The sequence below is a fragment of the Osmerus eperlanus genome, chromosome 9 (genome assembly GCF_963692335.1).
Source record: "Osmerus eperlanus chromosome 9, fOsmEpe2.1, whole genome shotgun sequence".
Classification (NCBI taxonomy): Eukaryota; Metazoa; Chordata; class Actinopteri; order Osmeriformes; family Osmeridae; genus Osmerus; species Osmerus eperlanus.
The window spans coordinates 17,683,694-17,702,701 of record NC_085026.1 but is presented as its reverse complement, the minus strand read 5'-3'; the positions used below and the strand labels follow the sequence as shown (position 1 = coordinate 17,702,701).

General features: G+C 48.8%; 2 protein-coding genes across 5 annotated transcripts in view; both read right to left on the bottom strand.

Annotated features, from left to right (window-relative positions):
- lin52 (lin-52 DREAM MuvB core complex component) overlaps nucleotides 1-9,206 on the bottom strand; it is a 123,830-nt gene extending 114,624 nt beyond the window's left edge. For all 3 annotated transcript variants that reach the window (XM_062470088.1, XM_062470086.1, XM_062470087.1), the window contains exons 1-5: nucleotides 9,107-9,206; nucleotides 8,558-8,632; nucleotides 8,425-8,462; nucleotides 8,259-8,325; nucleotides 8,082-8,165 (exon numbers count right to left, since the gene is read on the bottom strand). In XM_062470088.1, the coding sequence (XP_062326072.1) occupies nucleotides 8,082-8,165; nucleotides 8,259-8,325; nucleotides 8,425-8,462; nucleotides 8,558-8,632; nucleotides 9,107-9,125 (283 nt within the window). In that variant the 5' untranslated portion in view covers nucleotides 9,126-9,206. The remainder of the gene's footprint in view (nucleotides 1-8,081; nucleotides 8,166-8,258; nucleotides 8,326-8,424; nucleotides 8,463-8,557; nucleotides 8,633-9,106) is intronic.
- A 25-nt stretch (nucleotides 9,207-9,231) lies between these two features.
- On the bottom strand, nucleotides 9,232-17,181 carry pomt2 (protein-O-mannosyltransferase 2). 2 transcript variants are annotated; one of them, XM_062469946.1, is made up of 22 exons: nucleotides 17,077-17,181; nucleotides 16,240-16,574; nucleotides 16,069-16,153; nucleotides 15,727-15,831; nucleotides 15,360-15,468; nucleotides 15,004-15,112; nucleotides 14,659-14,818; nucleotides 14,194-14,300; nucleotides 13,755-13,837; nucleotides 13,557-13,666; nucleotides 13,237-13,303; nucleotides 12,795-12,855; nucleotides 12,592-12,670; nucleotides 12,313-12,464; nucleotides 11,781-11,872; nucleotides 11,607-11,683; nucleotides 11,447-11,518; nucleotides 11,300-11,359; nucleotides 11,102-11,207; nucleotides 10,711-10,851; nucleotides 10,466-10,577; nucleotides 9,232-9,978 (listed from the first exon to the last, which is right to left on the bottom strand). In XM_062469946.1, exons 2-22 carry the CDS (start codon nucleotides 16,563-16,565, stop codon nucleotides 9,873-9,875), a joined length of 2,319 nt encoding a protein of 772 aa, XP_062325930.1. In that variant the 5' UTR covers nucleotides 16,566-16,574; nucleotides 17,077-17,181; the 3' UTR covers nucleotides 9,232-9,872. The 2 variants fall into 2 exon arrangements, with proteins under 2 accessions (XP_062325930.1, XP_062325932.1); XM_062469948.1 differs by having other exon boundaries at nucleotides 17,109-17,175.
- Between the last annotated feature and the right edge of the window lie 1,827 nt (nucleotides 17,182-19,008).

Below are 19,008 nucleotides of genomic sequence, written 5' to 3'. Positions count from 1 at the left end.
AGAGCAAACATTGTCATTCAAGTTCAGAGTCCACTTCTCCCGAGGCTGGCCTTGGAACAGCTACAGCAGCACAGGCCAGTACCTTACCACACAGTAGCCACTTAGCAATGCGAGTCATGTATTTAATTTGTGCGATGCCGAACGTGGGAGGTAATTTATACAAACATCTGTTCACTCTGGACATGGTAAACAACATAAGACACGGGCTCTCTACCAGAGACGCTGCCTGTGATTGCTGTCTGAGGGCGGGCAGAGGCAGCCGGGCAGAGGCAGGAAGTCAGGCATGCCTGCCTCCATGTGCTGGAGAGGAAGAGATGTCAGGAGGGAGACAAGACAAGAACAGGCTGTTCTCATCGATACACGTTTCATTCAGTGTAGGCTAACATACGACTGAACATGAATTAAAGAGAAAGCTACAGAGAGCAAGCTGCTTCAGGTTCAGACTGCAGTGACACACAGAGAGCAAGCTGCTTCAGGTTCAGACTGCAGTGACACACAGAGAGCAAGCTGCTTCAGGTTCAGACTGCAGTGACACACAGAGAGCAAGCTGCTTCAGGTTCAGACTGCAGTGACACACAGAGAGCAAGCTGCTTCAGGTTCAGACTGCAGTGACACACAGAGAGCAAGCTGCTTCAGGTTCAGACTGCAGTGACACACAGAGAGCAAGCTGCTTCAGGTTCAGACTGCAGTGACACACAGAGAGAGAGAGCTTGGTGGGATCTACAAAGGTGAGACAGCTCATCAACGAGGCGTCTCCATACTGGATGTGAAGAGAGCCAGAGAGCGTGCTGGAAGCAGGCCTATTGATCCCTTCCACTCCTAATCGCTAGTCTGTCTAGGGATGTCCTTGCTAAGGGCTCCTTTATGTACACCACTGATTTCTGGAGAGATATGCTAATTGAAGACAAATCTCTCTCACCTCTCTCTCTCTCCCCCCCTCCCCTCCCCTCTCTCCCCCCCTCTCTCTCTTCCCCCCCCCTCCCCTCCCCCCCCCTCCCCTCCCTCCCTCCCAGGGCCATGCCCCTAGAGTCTCCTCCCCCTGTGAAACACTCATTAATCAGAGTTCACTGAAGCCCTCCCCAGTCAGAAACACATTATTTGCATCACCACAGTCTGATTAAGAGAACAGCTTTAGGAACCTGCACTCTGTATGTATGTAAGGACCAAAACACACACACACACAAAAGCACATATAGCTTGGGAAGATGATGAGTCAAACATTTTCTCAGCTCCATCCATGAATTTCCTTTCTCACTAAAACAACCGCCTGCCTGCCAACTCACTCTCTCTCTCTCTCTCTCTCTCTCTCTGTCACACACACACACACACACACACACACACACACACACACACACACACCTTTCTCACAGGCGATCAATACTGATTAGGGGGAGTTAGAAATTTGTTTAGTTGATTAGAAAGGTCAATTACTAATTCTATACCAAGTTAATCAGCAACTTGTTATAGCTGCCATCCATACCAGATGACAGCGTATGGATTGGTGCAGAGGTCCCTGTCTCGACCCTGCTGATTGGCTGCTTTCTAATTATTCTGAAGCCCATGCTGACCATAGATGACATCAGAGCATGTGACTGCAGATCAACAGGTAGCAGGTTCAAATATCCCCGGTACATCACTTTAGATAAAAGTGTCTGCTAAATGACTATTCTCCATCGTTAACAATATTGTGAATTCCGCATCCATATTGAGATTTACACAGCTTGGTTCATAAAGATCCCATAGATAATGCTAGAAGATCCAGAGAAGCCAGGTGCTGTGATAGTGTATGTCTGGACACAGACTTGTGTATTCAGGTGTGTCTGTGATGGCATTTACATTACATTTAGTCATTTAGCAGATGCTCTTATCCAGAGCGACTTACAGTAAGTACAGGGACATTCTCCCCAAGGCAAGTAGGGTGAAGTGCCTTGCCCAAGGACACAACGTCATTAGCACGGCCGAGAATCGAACCGGCAACCTTCTGATTACTAGCCCGACTCCCTAACCGCTCAGCCATCTGACCCCCTAGGCACCCTGATGGCATCACCATGGTCACCAGCAGCCCATCCTGCAGCTTCCAGAACCACCCTCTCAGTCCTGCTGGAGAGAGAGGGACCACGGTCTCACGCACGCACGCAGAGCAACTCCCCAGTGTGTGAAATGACAGTAATCATCACTGGGCTGCCCCCTCCCCCCCCAGGGGTCTCCGTGTGCAGGGGAGGCTGGACCCCAGTTAGCCCCAGAGACAGACGACCACCTGGGCTAACAGGAGTCCCGGCCCCCGGACCCCTGGCCCCGGCTCCCCACACTCACTTTCATTAAGAGTCGGGCAGACGAGTCGGCCAGACTAATCTGACCCCCGCCGGCCAGATCCTGCTGCCACCCAGCTATTACTGCCTCTAAGCTTTACTTAATGGATTTAACATCCATTCTCACTGCCTCGCTGCTGTGAGTCGCTCCCCCAGGACTGTGGAGGGAGACAACACACGTGCAAACACACACACCCCCATCAACACCACCCCACCTCTCCACACACACACACCCCCATCAACACCACCCCACCTCTCCACACACACACCCCCATCAACACCACCCCACCTCTCCACACACACACACCCCCATCATCAACACATTCACCCTCCTTCCTCAACCCTCCCTCCCCCGCCCTGCACATACACCTGACGCTCATGTTTGTGTTCAAAATTCAATTACCCACTTATTGATACTTCACAGAGATGTTTAAGATGCAGACAGGGCCTGTGATTTCCCAGGAGAGCCACTGGTTCCTCTTTATGTCCCCACTGAGAGCACCGCACCCCACCCCCCCTCCTCTATCCTGCTCCTCCCTCCTCCTCCCCCCCTCCTCTATCCTGCTCCTCCCTCCTCCTCTATCCTGCTCCTCCCGCCTCCTCCCCCCTCCTCTATCCTGCTCCTCCCTCCTCCTCTATCCTGCTCCTCCCTCCTCCTCCTCCCCCCCTCCTCTATCCTGCTCCTCCCTCCTCCTCCCCCCTCCTCTATCCTGCTCCTCCCTCCTCCTCCCCCCTCCTCTATCCTGCTCCTCCCTCCTCCTCCCCCCTCCTCTATCCTGCTCCTCCCTCCTCCTCTCCCCCTCCTCCCATCTCTCCCTTCTACACTCTCCATATCTATCCCCCTTTTTCCCCATCCCTCTCTTCTCCCCTCCTCTGTCTCATCCTCTTCTACGCATCCCTGTCTAGCTGTGAGGACTGACCCCCCTCACCACAAACACATACAACCTCTCACACACACACAATCAATTACACACACACACAGGCTCACAGACACCCACAGCCCTCCCCTGCTCTGCCCCAGCTAGCTCTGTCAAGAGGTGTCCTTATTAATAGGCAATCAGTCAAAATTCATTCATTTAAAAGCCTAAAAGGTTTCCCCACCAGCAGTATGATTAGCTAGGAAAGAAAATCCAATGAATTCCTAATGCCTTTATGGAAATGAGGTGTCATTTCCGATCTGCTCAAGAATGCGGCATGCAGGCAAGTCTAGGGAGGCGGTGTTTGTGTGAGTATGTTTATGTGTTTGCTGTGAGTATGTGTGTGTATGTTTATGTGTGTGTGTGTGTGAGTATGTTTATGTGTTTGTGTGTGTGTCAGCTTCAACTCTAATCCTAGTGCAGACGGTCCTCTTTCTAAGGATCCACAGTATTTCTGTATCTCAGTGGTGCAGTCTAGAATCCCAAGCAGCAGCAGGTGTAGTTCAGCAATGATGACATCTCTGTCGTGACAGGAACCTGGCAGAGGAGACTTCTAGTCACAGAGGCCCTTCCCATTGTGAAGGGACCTCCATAGAGGAGAGAGAGGTAGAGAGAAGAGGAGGATGGAGGGGGAGAGAGGAGCGGCCCCTTGTTCCTCATTCAGCTTGTGTCGGGAGGCGTGATGCCACTTCATAACCCGCCCGCCACGCCCTGCTGGGTTGATGGAGGAACATTAGCACAGCGAGGCCCCATGAACGCTATCATACTCAGCAGCGCTGCCGTCTTAATGGGTCCAGATTGATCTGGAGGAGGGAGCGAGGGAGGGGAGGAGGAGGTGGATAGGTCATGGGTAACCTTCAGCCTCACCTCAGAAGACGAGGGGGCGGGGTCAACCTCACCTCAGCAGACGAGGGGGCGGGGTCAGCCTCACCTCAGCAGGCGAGGGGGCGGGGTCAGCCTCACCTCAGCAGGCGAGGGGGCGGGGTCAGCCTCACCTCAGCAGGCGAGGGGGCGGGGTCAGCCTCACCTCAGCAGGCGAGGGGGTGTGGTCAGCAGGCGAGGAGGTGGGGTCAGCAGGCGAGGGGGCGGGGTCAGCAGGCGAGGGGGCGGGGTCAGCAGGCGAGGGGGCGGGGTCAGCAGGCGAGGGGGCGGGGTCAGCAGGCGAGGGGGCGGGGTCAGCAGGCGAGGGGCCGGGGTCAGCCCGGCTATGTGCTGGGCTGCTTCTCCGGAACATCACCGTGGTGATGGATCCGTGGATCAGGAGTCCAGACATGCACAGCATGCAGGGCTAGCGGAATGCAGAGCTAGCAGCATGCAGGGCTAGCAGCACGCACAGCTAGCAGCATGCAGGGCTAGCAGCACGCACAGCTAGCAGCATGCAGGGCTAGCAGCACGCAGGGCTAGCAGCACGCAGGGCTAGCAGCACGCAGGGCTAGCAGCACGCAGGGCTAGCAGCACGCAGGGCTAGCAGCACGCAGGGCTAGCAGCACGCAGGGCTAGCAGCACGCAGGGCTAGCAGCACGCAGGGCTAGCAGCACGCAGGGCTAGCAGCACGCAGGGCTAGCAGCACGCAGGGCTAGCAGCACGCAGGGCTAGCAGCACGCAGGGCTAGCAGCACGCAGGGCTAGCAGCACGCAGGGCTAGCAGCACGCACGGCTAGCAGCACGCAGGGCTAGCAGCACGCAGGGCTAGCAGCACGCAGGGCTAGCAGCATGCAGGGCTAGCAGCACGCAGAGCTGTTACCTCCTCTGCCTGAGGCATGCTGAGTCCCTCAGGACCACTCTGCTTTCAATTACCTCCAATAACAGTAGTTACCAGAGTCCTCAGAGGTCCCTGGGGCCTGGGGCCTGCTGCCCTACTCAGTGGCCCACGACAAGGCATTCATCACAGGGCTGAGAGGCAGCTGGGGCCTGGAGGAGGCACGCGCCGCCCCCCCTCCCCACCACCGCCCCTCAGGGAGAGACCTGACAGAGCGACACAAGGAGGGCGTCTCTGGGGCCGTGGCGTGAGTCCTACCTTCCTTACACACCCACACAAACATGTACAAACAAAACAGGCCTGTTTGTGAATCAACGTGCACAGCTAGTGCAGCCCAACACATCTGCATGTCATACTCAGGCTTTTTGCTTTGCATATCTCCATCTCCCCCATAACCGGAGTACAGATGACTTATTAATGTGGTATATATAGATATATATATCTATATATATCAAAAGAGGTCTGAACCAGCAGGCTGCTGTGTGAGGGGGAGGCAGTGCCTTCCAGCAGCCCCTCACTCCCAGGGGATGGAGGGAGCCCGGGGAGGAAGGGAGGGGGCCTGGGGAGGGAGGGAGGGGAGGAGGGAGGGAGCCTAGGGAGGGAGGGGGCCTGGGGAGGGAGGGTTCTTTGGCTGATTGTTGTATGTCCATTAAGCAGCTTCCTCTTTAATAGCCCACATGTTGAAGGGGGAGGGGCAGTAAATCCTGTCCTCTGCCCCCCTCCCCCACCCCCCCGGTTGTGACGCCTCTCTCCCACGGCTCGTTTACGGCCGCTGAAGAGCACACAAACGTGATGAAAAAGTAGTGCAGATTTACAAGGCCTCCGCTGACAGGCGGGAAAAGGAGAAAATTAAAGTGAAGCACATTAACCAGGCGGCCATTACCTCCCTGCTCCCTGCTAGAGCCCCATAATGACCCAGCGCTGTCATGTCCACCTGAGGGGAGGGACAGCCCACCTGCCTCCCCCCTCAGCACCATGGTGTTTACACTAGCCAGGCCTGTCAGACAGGACAGACAGACAGACTTCTAATGGATGAACTTCAGTTGTGTCTGGGCAATCCAAGCAGACAGACACTGCTCGTCTCCAACAGCGCTGAACTTTACTGAGGTGAGGTCACCTTCAACCTCATGTGTTTACCTTCAACACCACCGCACCTTCAACACCACCGCACCTTCAACACCACCGCACCTTCAACACCACCGCACCTTCAACACCACCGCACCTTCAACACCACCGCACCTTCAACACCACCGCACCTTCAACACCACCGCACCTTCAACACCACCGCACCTTCAACACCACCGCACCTTCAACACCACCGCACCTTCAACACCACCGCACCTTCAACAACACCGCACCTTCAACACCACCGCACCTTCAACACCACCGCACCTTCAACACCACCGCACCTTCAACACCACCGCACCTTCAACACCACCGCACCTTCAACACCACCGCACCTTCAACAACACCGCACCTTCAACAACACCGCACCTTCAACAACACCACACCTTCAACACCACCACACCTTCAATAACACCGCACCTTCAACAACACCGCACCTTCAACACCACCGCACTTTCAATAACACCACACCTGGTCAAATGAACACTGTTACAGCTCTAATGGGGTTTGATCTGGTGGTCCTCAGATATTCAAATATAGACAAATATTCCTGTAATTTAACTTGAGCTCTTGTTTGGGTCAAATAAACTGATCCAGAATCAGACAATAATCAGCTTGTTTCATTTGGATTTTATGTGTGTATGTAGACTCACAGAAAAGTTCCTCATCTGTAAATATGAAATAAGCAGCTTCTACATCATTCAGCGACATCTCTGGTGAAGACAATTACACTAATCTGGCCTCGCATTTTCATTCAGATTGAGGGCTGTCGGATCCCTTCTGGTGTCCTCAGCTTCCAGGCAGACAGATACTCTGAATAGCTTCTATTCAAGTGATGTCTCTTAGCAACCACTCCAACAGGGGCTTCCATTAACCACAAAAAAGCTGATGTGTACCAAAAAACACACCCGTCTCCTGCTTGTGAGTAGGGCAAAGCTTTGACAAATCATGTCTGGTGTAATCCGCTCCAGACTGAGCCTACTTTAATCATCCTGTCTTTATGGAATTTTCCAGAACGCCAGCGGCGCTCACCGTGGAGGGAGGATGAGCAGACGTCATCTCACCGCCCTGCCTGCCTGCGCACCCTGCCTGGCACGGCCGACCTGCCTGCCTGCCTGCGCGCCCTGCCTGGCACGGCCGACCTGCCTGACCTGCAGGACGCCTGGAAGGTCAGAGGGTCTTGCCCCCTCTACAAGATTACAGCTGACTGTTTCAAACAGACATGTCAGCTAAACCCAGATTTCAAAGAACTACCTTTCAGGGACTGCCAACGACAAGCAGAGGAACTTCATCACCAGAAACATTACGAGTGTGACATCATTCAGCTGGATTTGCTTTTAAGTAATGTACGGGGGCAGAGAGCTAAAATATATGTTTGGTGCTTCTATTGAATAGTGAATGCTTCAACCTTGGGATAGCTAGGATATTCCCTGAGCAAGTGCCTTTAACCCGTCTTCCTCTTTGGGAAAACATGAGCACTTTGCTACATCACTCTAATCCTCACTCTAAGGATTAGGACAATGAAGGCAGAAAATCTGTCAAACCAGATTCCGCTCCCAGCATATCGGAATACTCACTATGAGGTGCAAGACTTCCATACGTAAACAGTCTTTCCAACAGAGACACTGGGTTCTATGGTTTATTATTGTGATGAAATTCAAACATGAAGAGGAGAAAGTGGCTGTCCTTGAGTGACACAGTCTGACTCCCCCGCCCCCCTCGCTCCCCCTCCCCTCCCCACATACCCGACAGAGGTGACAGAAATTAGCCAAAGGACTACCTGCACCATCTAGTGGTGAGTTGTAAGATATCAGCTTCAGACGACAGCAAGAGGGAAAATAACCTGGGACAGTGTTTATATGTGCTGTGGTTTGCTAAAGTAACCAAGAGCTTGTGCCGATTCACAGATGAAATGATGATGATATGACGTATGAGAAGATATGTTGTGTTAAGTTATGTTATATATACTTACACTCCTCCAGGCCCAGCTGATAGGCTAGATTCTGAAGCCCTTTGATCTTCTCCATCAAGTTGGCTGTAGTCAAACTCCCCAGCTCTGTGGACCGGTTTCACACACAGTCAACACCGGCTCAAGTACTCAGACTGGTAATGTAGTTATGGTTGTATGGTCACATGGAACCGTTTTCACCTTTTAACATCTCAATGTCTTCACATTCCAGTTCGGCCATCCACTTAGGGGGTGAACTGTTGATCGGCTGAAATATGAGACAAAATACTCTTCTTATAGATTCCAACCCTTTTTTATGGTAGCCAACATTAAAACCTAGATTCTATATATGTTTGAGTGAACTCACATTTTTACAGGAGGCAGCAAATTCTGCAACTCCTGGTACTGTGAGAAAGATAATGAAGAATCAGGCAAAACAATGGACCGCAATAATGTACTCGTACATACAAGCCAAGAGGTTTGGGAGTGTTGAACCTTACACTGCTCTGGCCACAGGTCTGGCGAGGCTCGATCCAGCTTCTCGAAGCTCAGCAGAGAAGACTCAAAATCATCACCTTGCGAGCCAGGAAAAGGGTTGTCAATTCAACATTATCTATGTTCAATTACACCATCAAGGGCGATGTCATATTTCATTTATATTAACTTAATTAGATAATAATATATATGAGGGAGATGTTGCCAGGTCAATCTTTGCCAGTTTCGTTGGCAAATTCATCACACTTTGCTAGTTGGAAACATTAACTAAAAATCTCAGTTGTCGACCAAAATGAAATACATTTTGGTGGTGTGGTACTCTATACTGTTGCTAGTTAGCTTGCTTGCTAGCTTTCCCAAACAATAACACTATAGCTAGTGGATCAACTGGTGAAAAAACGTTGCTACACATTATCTGACAATACAGTATCTTCACGTTTATGAACTCACATGTTCGCACAAACCTTGTCTCAAAAACATAACAGTTTGATGGAACGATGACATTAAAAAGGCATTTTTTACACTCCGTAACTGAGAGGGGAATTAGAATTTACCTCCATTTGGGGACGCCATCTTCAGACTCGCACACGTGACACAAGACAACCAATGGTTTGACACCAGTCCAGACTGACGTGTACATCAAGGTCTGCACTAACTATCTCCAGCTCATACAGACACAAACGGTTATTAATATTTATTTATAAAATGGGAAAACAAAGAAAAATGAGGTTTAGTTAGTTGAACAGTCCACTTCACAAACAGAAAGACGACTTACGCCGTACTATTAAACAATGTTCCCATCAATCCCGCCAAAACATTAAATTAAAGGACATTTCCCGAATGAATTAAATTATTGATTATTGTTATTAGTGTTCTCAGTTTCTGTACACTCTCCTCAGGCACTTATTATTGCAAATCAGTACAAACTTAACACGATAAGGCAGTTCAGTTGACATCATTAGCACTCTCTCAAACATGTGCCAGTGATTTAAGTTTTTAGACGCTAACTTAGACAGAGTACGTGTATCTGGTCCTGTTATTGCACAACGCACCACTGTGCGGCTCAAGTATTTTGTAAACTGAAATGTACTGAAACTACATGAATAAATCACCTTTAAATGGTGAGACACACACATGTAAAACACTTGACCGTGTAAACAATTGTCTTGTTCACATTATGAAAATACCTTGAAATTCAGAAAGAAATATGATGTGTTGGGAACATACAATACTTGCTTAAAAGTCACTGATATAAAACTTTTATATAAAACTAGGTTTTGTAGAAATGGTGCGCACACTACTCCTTCTACAGTTAAGTGACTAAAACTCCCAAGAGTCCATCCACTTCATGCCTGCCATGGTGCTGGCAGGGTCGTGTGCCAGTGGCCCTTTCATCCCGTACGAGAGAGGGTGAAACAGATAGAAGCTGGGTGGAACACAAAACAAACAGAATAGTAATCCATTAAATGAGGAGAGGGAATAACGGGAGCCGTTTCATAACTGATTCATCTCGAGAGGGTTTGTTTTCAAATGTGGGCGAGACAGCAGCCGTTAAATATAATATTCTTAATATAAATTGTGTGTTTGTGTGTGTGTGTGGTGGGATGGACAGATTTGCCGTTTTCCAAAAGGGTTGGACGTTACATTTAGTCATTTAGCAGACGCTCTTATCCAGAGTGACTTACAGTAAGTACAGGGACATTCCCCCCGAGGCAAGTAGAGTGAAGTGCCTTGCCCAAGGACACAACGTCATTTGGCACGGCCGGGAATCGAACTGGTAACCTTCAGATTACGAGCCCGATTCCCTAACCGCTCAGCCAACTGACTCCCCTATCCCTGTATAATGAAACCTCCACCCCTGTCGATATGTACGCAGGCTGGAAGGGGAGGCCGAGGCCTCGTTAGCAGGTCACCTGTAGAGAACACCACCCAGCAGCACCACCTGCCCACCCCGCAGCAGCCAGAGCGAGGAGGGAGAGGACAGGCACAGCTCCGCAGCACGCAGCAGGGTGTCCACCGTCACTCCTGACACACAAAACAACAGGGCAAAAATGACGAGTCATTGTCAACATCTCAAACCTGCAGCCATGATCCTTACTGTGGAGGCAGACCACAGCGATGTTGGTCCAAGGAGGCGAGGGGGGAGGGGGGGCCGTACCTGTGAGCATGCTGCTGAACAGCATGGCAGGAAAGTAGTGGTGGTAATACAGGATGCGGCCCATGGTGTAGAAGGGGGCGTAGTGAAGCAGCCAGCCAAGGAACAGCAGGCCTCCACCCTCCCTCAGTACCCTGCACAGCTCTGGAACACACCGAGGGGAGATGGATGGAGGGGGACGGAGGGAGGTGGAGCGGGGGGGGATAGAGGGAGGGGGGACGGAGGGAGGGGGTGCGGGGGGGAGATGGATGGAGGTGGGACAGAGGGAGGGGGGAAATGGAGGGAGGGAGGAAGGGGTAAGAGGGAGTGAGGGGGAGCAGGGGGAAGAGAAGGAGGTTAATCCTACTAGACCATTAAAGACGGACAGTGTGAGTATGTGAGGACTGTTACCAACCTTGTCTTTTCTGGTCCAAGGAGACTCCTCTTTGTAGAGCCAGAGAGGCCAGGGTCACCATGGTAACATACAGGCCCAGACAGAACAGGTTCAGCCACCAGATCACCTGAGAGACACACACACACACACAGTCACACCAGCACCGCGTGTGTGAGGTAGACACAGGTAACTACACAGGCATGTCAGCAGAGTACTTACAGGGTTCCCCAGCAGGTAAACTCGATACTCTGTCTCATTCACTCCAGAAAACCTCAACCCCTGTAAGGAGACAAACCAGATGTGATGAGTACATTTTCATTTTATGATGGTTAGAATATTGAGATGTCAGAGATGTGAGCTGTGTACCTGATAGTTCAGAGGCCAGTGCCAGGGTTTAGAGTTCATTTCGTTGTCTTTGGGCTTCAACCCACTGTTGCCCTGGAACAGGAAAAATAAAAACACAATTAGAGCAAATAAAATTCAGTTGGAGAATCCTTCTATTTAGATTTTTTTGTTCTTTTCTTACCCTAATCATGACAATGTGGGACTCCACTAGAATCTCCAGGAAGTGAGGTTTCAGCACTGACAGGCTGATATTGGGCACTGTCCACACAGAACATATAGATGTGCTTTTATTGACAACTACCCATCGTGACTACACACAACGCAGTGTTGACAAAAGAGAGATAAGAAACCGTACGTTTGGGGTTGATGTGGTCTTCAATATTCCACTGGGAGTTTGGGGTCTCCTTCAGGTAGGGGCTACAGGTCACCTCCACCTGCTCCCAGCCCCTGGACACACAGGGAGCCATCAACACCGTTTATGAACGAAGAACATCAGAACGAGGGTAGATGAATATCACCATGGACACAAAGCCTGATTTTCATTGTCTTTTGTGGCATTTTTCATGCTTTATTGGACAGTTTTTAAGTGAAGTGTGACAGGAAGAGAGACAAAGAGAGAGACACAGAGAGACACAGAGAGAGAGACAGAAAGACACAGAGAGAGACACAGAGAGAGACACAGAGAGACACACAGAGAGAGATACACAGAGAGAGACACAGAGAGGAAGACAGAGAGACAAACAGAGTCAGAGAGACAGAGAGATGTAGCTAAGGGCCAAGGAAGGATTTGAACCCAGGCCGCTGTGGTAAGGCATCAGTCTGCATGGTACTCACACCTATCTGGTGAGCTACCAGGACGCCCATCTCCCCCCCGGCCAGATTCTTACCACTTGGGGAGAGTCTTTCCGGAGGAGTAGAGGACACAGCCGGTGGCTTTGTGGAGGAAGCGCACCTTGCTGCGGAGCACCTTCACCAGGTCCCCCCTCCGTCCCCCGCTCACCTCCACCTGCCACAGGTCGTTAGGGTCACCCGTCCCGTTCTGGAAGCAGCGCGGCAGGGAGACATTCGTGTAAGACTACAACTCCCAGAAGTCCAAATGAACGTCTGCTGTAGTTTCTACACAGACTGGCATCCAGAGAGAGAGACATCTGTAGTTTCTAACTCACAATGCCGTATCCTGTGACCTGGAAGTGCTTCTTGGTGAGAGGTGCTTCGTGAAGGTGACTGTGCAGGTTTCTGGTGGTCCTGTAGAACAGGAGAGTCACACTTTAGCTTACAGAACACTGGTGCGTCAGGTTACTGTGCATATGGCTCAAGGATCTGGAATAATAATAATAATAATAATCTAATCATAGAAGGGAATACTTACTCTTTGTGCTGAAGTCGGATGATGTCACCATCACGGACCAGGTCCGGGGATCCAGATTGTGCTGAAAACAAACAAATCTTCGATGAACAAACTGCTTCAAAGACAGACAGTCATCGCACTACTATTTAGATATTGTGTAACTCCTGCCTCCTACCGTCCCCCTCCTCCTGCCTCCTACCGTCCCCCTCCTCCTGCCTCCTACCGTCCCCCTCCTCCTGCCTCCTACCGTCCCCCTCCCCCTGCCTCCTACCGTCCCCCTCCTCCTGCCTCCTACCGTCCCCCTCCTCCTGCCTCCTACCGTCCCCCTCCCCCTGCCTCCTACCGTCCCCCTCCTCCTGCCTCCTACCGTCCCCCTCCTCCTGCCTCCTACCGTCCCCCTCCTCCTGCCTCCTACCGTCCCCCTCCTCCTGCCTCCTACCGTCCCCCTCCTCCTGCCTCCTACCGTCCCCCTCCTCCTGCCTCTGGAGCAGCCACAGGTTGTTGTAGTCCTTGTGGAGGTAGGCGGTGACCTGGACACAACAACAAGAACATCATGGAGTGTCTGGGATTCAAGCACGAGAAGGAGTTCTGTCTAAATGTTACCCAGTAAAGGGTATAATAGTGGTTACATTTACATTTAGTCATTTTTTAGCAGACGCTCTTAGAGCCTTGTACTGCAGATCAACAGGTTGCAGGTTCAGAACCCCCCTGGTGCGTCGCTCTGGATAAAAGCATCTGCTAAGTGAAGACAGTATAGGTGATTCTTCGTCTCTGGAGCCTGACCTGCTGCTGCTTGGCCCCCACGCCCTCGGGGTACAGGTGCCAGTGGGAGTGGAGGTACCCTCCAGCGATGCGCAGGTTCTTCACTGTGATGGTGGAGCCGTACGCCAGGTCTGCACAGGAACAACATCGTTCATCCAGTAGCACAAGAGACCTGAGAGCCAACCCAGCAGATAACCAATCACAGGGATCTAAACTCACATTCCGGCATTGAGGCGTTGTGAAGGTTGTTTCCAATCAGGCGAGACTGGAAGGCGGAGCTGAAGAAGCCGTCTCCAGACCCACTGATATTACGAGACAGCAGGGACAGAAAATGTTCATAATAGGGATGCTCATTTTGAAAAATAATTTGACAGATAACCGGAGCTCGTTAAAACAGATAAATAAAATGAAAACACATTGAATCTGAGAGAGCTAGGTTTAACTACATGATTGACGACTTTAACAACATAGTAGCAGAAAGTCGCTAGATTTGTCGCTAGAATTTGTCAACACTGGCAACACTATTTAACCGATAGTATTAACCAGTAAACATTCGTATTGTCGGTTAACGGTTCGGCTACACGGTTAATTATGAGCATCCCTAGTTCATAACAGTTCATAACAGTCACACCACGAGAAGAAGTCTACTGATGCTCACCTCTTGTTCAAGACAACAAAGTGCACAGCAAATATGGTGATGTAGAGAAACAGAGGCAGCAGGATGAGCCCGCACACCCTGGCCAGCAAGTGCTTTCCAACGTCGACCTGTCACCGTGGAGAGAGACAAGACCAGGAGGAATGGAGGTCAGATCCCAGCATGACCGTGTACACTAGTGTTGGGGGTAAGCGAAGGTATATGGAAGTAAATCAGTGACATAATGTTTTGAATTTTTAAAAGGCATTGAATACTTAATATTGAAATAGAAACATCACTGAATTTGTTGATTTTGAATTGACCTCTTTAAAATTTAAATATGAATTGATTTCAATGTAAAAAGAAATGTTTTGGGATCTGAATTTCACCATTCGAATTGAATTAGATTTTTTTAAGCAGAATTTTTTTTTGGGGGGGGCGAGGTGGTGTTTAAATTTCAATATTAAATATTCAATGCCTTCACTGTACCAAGGACAAGTGCAGATCTCCCAGAAGTCTCCAGAGGTCCCAGACTGTGTTCAGTCCCACCAGCAAAATGACAAACAGGCCCACAAACTTCACCCCCAGTGCCCCAGCCAGGTTCACGCCAGTCAGTACCAGCCACATCCACCAGGGGGAGCTAAAGGGTCTGCAGGATAATTACAAACAGGCTCAGAACATTAGATGCTCAGGAAATAGTCAAAGAAATACAATATATACCCCTGCATTATGACAGACTTATTTTTTTTAAGTATACACCTGCACCTTTGATAATCGTATCTGATAATATTAATCTTCTCATCTGATAAAAACCCAGAGATATGTCCTCCCTACCGGCATCTCTGCTGATTGAACTTGGCCATGCTCAGCACTGCTCCCATTATGAAGAACATCAGGATAGGGTCCAGTAGGATGTACTGGGACAGGGTGATGCAGCCAGTGTCTGCAACAGCAAGGGCCAAGGAAAACAAGCAGTAAAAAACACCAATTAAAAACAAAAAGTATCTGTTACCATCGGATACAGAATCAGGGTTTCTTTTGTCTTCAACAATCCTGGAAAATCTGTCCCCCACTTTCTATGAAGAAAACAACTGCTGCATCCTCTGTGATTAAAAACACTGTCACACACACGTTTGACAACAAATGTACGCCCCTGCACAGAACAACAACAAACACTGAATCTCACTAACCAAAGACGAGCATTGCGGCAGCCATGACAGCAGCAGTCTCCGACCGGGACAGCTCCAGCACTGTGAGGTAGGCAAAAACAGGCAGGCAGGCCCCCAGAGCAGCACAGACCTGCAGGCACACAACACATGGGTCAAGCCAGGGGCTTGACCCCATTCAGTTCACTGAATAAACCAGGCTTACGTCAGTTACTTTCCCTGACATTACACTGGCTTACTCGGTTAACTCGCTTTCTGGAATAGGCCGCTGGCCTCTACTGTGAAGAGCGCTGTTACATCAAGCTCTCTTTGGAAGCCATGGGCTCTGCTAGGGCCACCCTCACCCCTCTCATCCCCCAGTAGTTATGGGCTCTGCTAGGGCCACCCTCACCCCTCTCATCCCCCAGTAGTTATGGTGCTCGTATTTGTCTCCTGGTTTGGAGAAAGGGAAGGTTCCATCGTAGCCGGTCATGTAGCCAGCTAGACCAATCAGCATCTGGAACACAGGGCCCAGAAACAACAAGGTAGGTGCGGCCTTATTGGCCAATTGAAACATGTAGGTGGTGGATCAATTTCTTAACTTGATGTGTATTCAATTCTTCGTTTATATTATGTTGTTGATAAGAATAGCAGCTCATATAGGATTGGGGGTTATTTATTAAAGGTTTAGACAACAAATGGCAAGACCTGCTTTCTGTCACTATTAACACCTGCGTGTCAGGATCAGGCTTACTTTGCCAAGAGGTGGATGGACGTCAAAGAAGAAGGTTCTGTTAATGTAGTGGCTCCCCATCTTTCCGAAGTGGGTCTCGTCCCAGCTAGAACATATAAGGATCCCGGTGTGATTACGGTGAACATAAACAGACCCAGTCCGGTGTTTACACCCGGTGCAAATATCACTCACCACACATGAGGGGGTTCCGTTATTTTATAGAGGCGCGTGGAGAAAGAAAGCAGCAACACTACCAGAAGGGGAACGGTGCTGTGCGTCTCAGTATATGGAGGATATATTTCACTGTTAAAACTTTGGCGTGACGTCCCATTTGCTGACTGAGAGTCATCTTGAGGGTCTGTATCGTCATCACTGTCTTCGACGTTTGGTTTGGACATCTCATTGTGGCTTAAAGTACGGGAGTTCTGAGTTTCAGTCTTCAGGTTTGCTCTCCGATGTCGTAGAGTTGAGGACTCTTCGCTTCGGTTCGATTGTGCGACACATTCTTCCTTGGCCATTAGTTAAAACTGGAACAAAGTTCGAGAATTATCTGACCCTTCCTCACAAACAGCTCAAATCTAAGCTCTACTGTAGCTACCTATTGATAAGCCACGTCGACAGTGTAGCTACACTACAGTGGCAGCAAACTGTTGACCAACTGAAATTAGCAGCTAACATTAGACATCAGGTAGAGACAGCTAGAAGATTTTTCAGTAAATGTAAATAACACGTCTACAATCCTCATGATCTTAAACGTTAGCTCGCCAGTACACAGCTTGATAAGGCAACCTGCATGCAACTTGATCCTGGGCTTCCAAATTCCAAAATCTACACTAAACGAGAGCACTTAAATCACATTAAAGTACTGATTACATCTTTGTCCCCGAAGGCCATGCATTTGTTTTCTTAAAACTGAAACGCATAGCTATTTTGCTAGCAACTAACCTGGAAAGTATTTCTAACCTCATCAATGCTTCTAAACATTGCCGTAGCGATTTACTGTATAACAGTGCCAATTACGTAGCCTACCGATATCAGTAGTGTGCAATATTCAACATTACCCCAGGTGAATGTTATAAGATCTATAATATTCTCCAAGCATGTCGCTCATTCAACAATGCAACTGCGCAAGAGCTGAAGTGGTTGATGGGATTTGTATTCCTTGTAGTTTTATTTTGAGGACGAAACGGAAGCAACTTCCGGGAATCCAAGCCCTCATGATTAACCAATAGGATTATTTTGGGAAAGTCGATTGGCCGCCGGTGTGGTTGCGCTACCCAGCCTCAAGGCGGCGCCATAGTCATGCTGGATTTTAAATGTTTTCCTTTATAAAAATTTTTTTTTAGCATGAAATGCGGACTGCATGATAATGCCACACAATGAAATACATTTTCTAATTTTATTTCGATGACTGGTAGTGATTACAGTCATGAGGCGAACAAAAGGAATGGTATTTACATTGACCACAGAATACACCACATAATTATAACAACTTCTTTGTGGGTTATTCAATGCCTTAAAACAGCCCAAAATCCATAACAATGCTCACAATGAGGTTGGCCTCACAATGAGACTGTGTGTGATGAGGAATCATACTATAAAGAGAACACAGTGAATACCACAGTAAAAAAATCAAAATCACTGTTGGTTTATTCTCTTTAAATGCAGGTCAAGGGCATTGGTTACAAGAAACAAGACTACCATTGTGTAATAAATGTTTGACAAGATACTGCTCAGCGAGTCTATTGACAAATAAGCGGAATGTGACTTGAAGTTGTAAGAAAGTGAAAAGCGACTCGCTAGAATATGACATGTTGAACCCAGAAACAGACACATGGAAAAGCATGTGTTGCTGTTCATTTGACAATCACGGCCTGATATTTAGGCACAGAGTTGTTTAGACAGAATAGCTGATGCTTGCATTTGAAAAAAGCATTTGTCTTTGTTCTGAACTTGTAGGATTATTGGCACCACATTGGACTAGAGAATTGGTGTTAAGAATAGTGCCATTTCCTAAAAGTACATTTTAATGTCTGCTCCACAGGGCAGGATACATACACTTTATCTAGTAGTGTAAACCACTTTTCTTATTCATAAAAAGATGTTTAAAACAGTTTTTACAGAAATATATAAATCTACATAGCTACAATTGTAATGCAGAATTAATCTTTTTTTTTTTCTTTTTTTTTTTCAAACAAAATAATGGGTGCACTATATGCATTATTAGAATATGTAACAAAAATAATACATAGTACTAGATCTGTACAAAACATCCCAATCCTCCTAAAGAAAACCCTGCCTCTTCTCTCGTTCAGAGACGCACACATGGAAACGTTCTCCTGCAGGACCTGAAGACCTTTGAGAAGGACAGACTCACATGGACCTCTGGGCCTCTGCTTTGTCAACACCCGGATCTGCCATGTCAATGGAGACGGCCAACAGAGCCTTTACAAATATATTCCACAGCTCATCATATACATTTACAGCCATTGCATACCCACACAGTGCTCCACCAATCCCCAGCCTTGGTACTGGTGACAGGAAGTGACACGTGATACAGTAGGGTTGGGTTGAGCTTGATTTCCTGGTTGGAGTAGGGTTGATCGGACGCTTATGAGAAAACCTAAGATCTGTCTCCTTACAAGACGCACAGCAGACCAAGGAGGAGGTTGTGGAGTCCATATGAAGGTCTTTTCATTCCATATCTAAAAGGTGGTTTAGAGGTAAATTCCCCCATTGAGCAAAACGGTCTCAGAAAATATCTATGGAATTTCATGATGCATATATGAAGATAAACAGTGACAGTTGGTGGTTGTCTGTGTATGAGATTCTCTCCCGCTCTGATCAACATTTAAGACGACCCCCCCACCGAAGTTTAACAGACTGACATACAAACATGGATCTCTTCCTTGCTTTGCAGAACCTCAGCATGTAAAGGAAATAAATAATAAACCAAAAGAA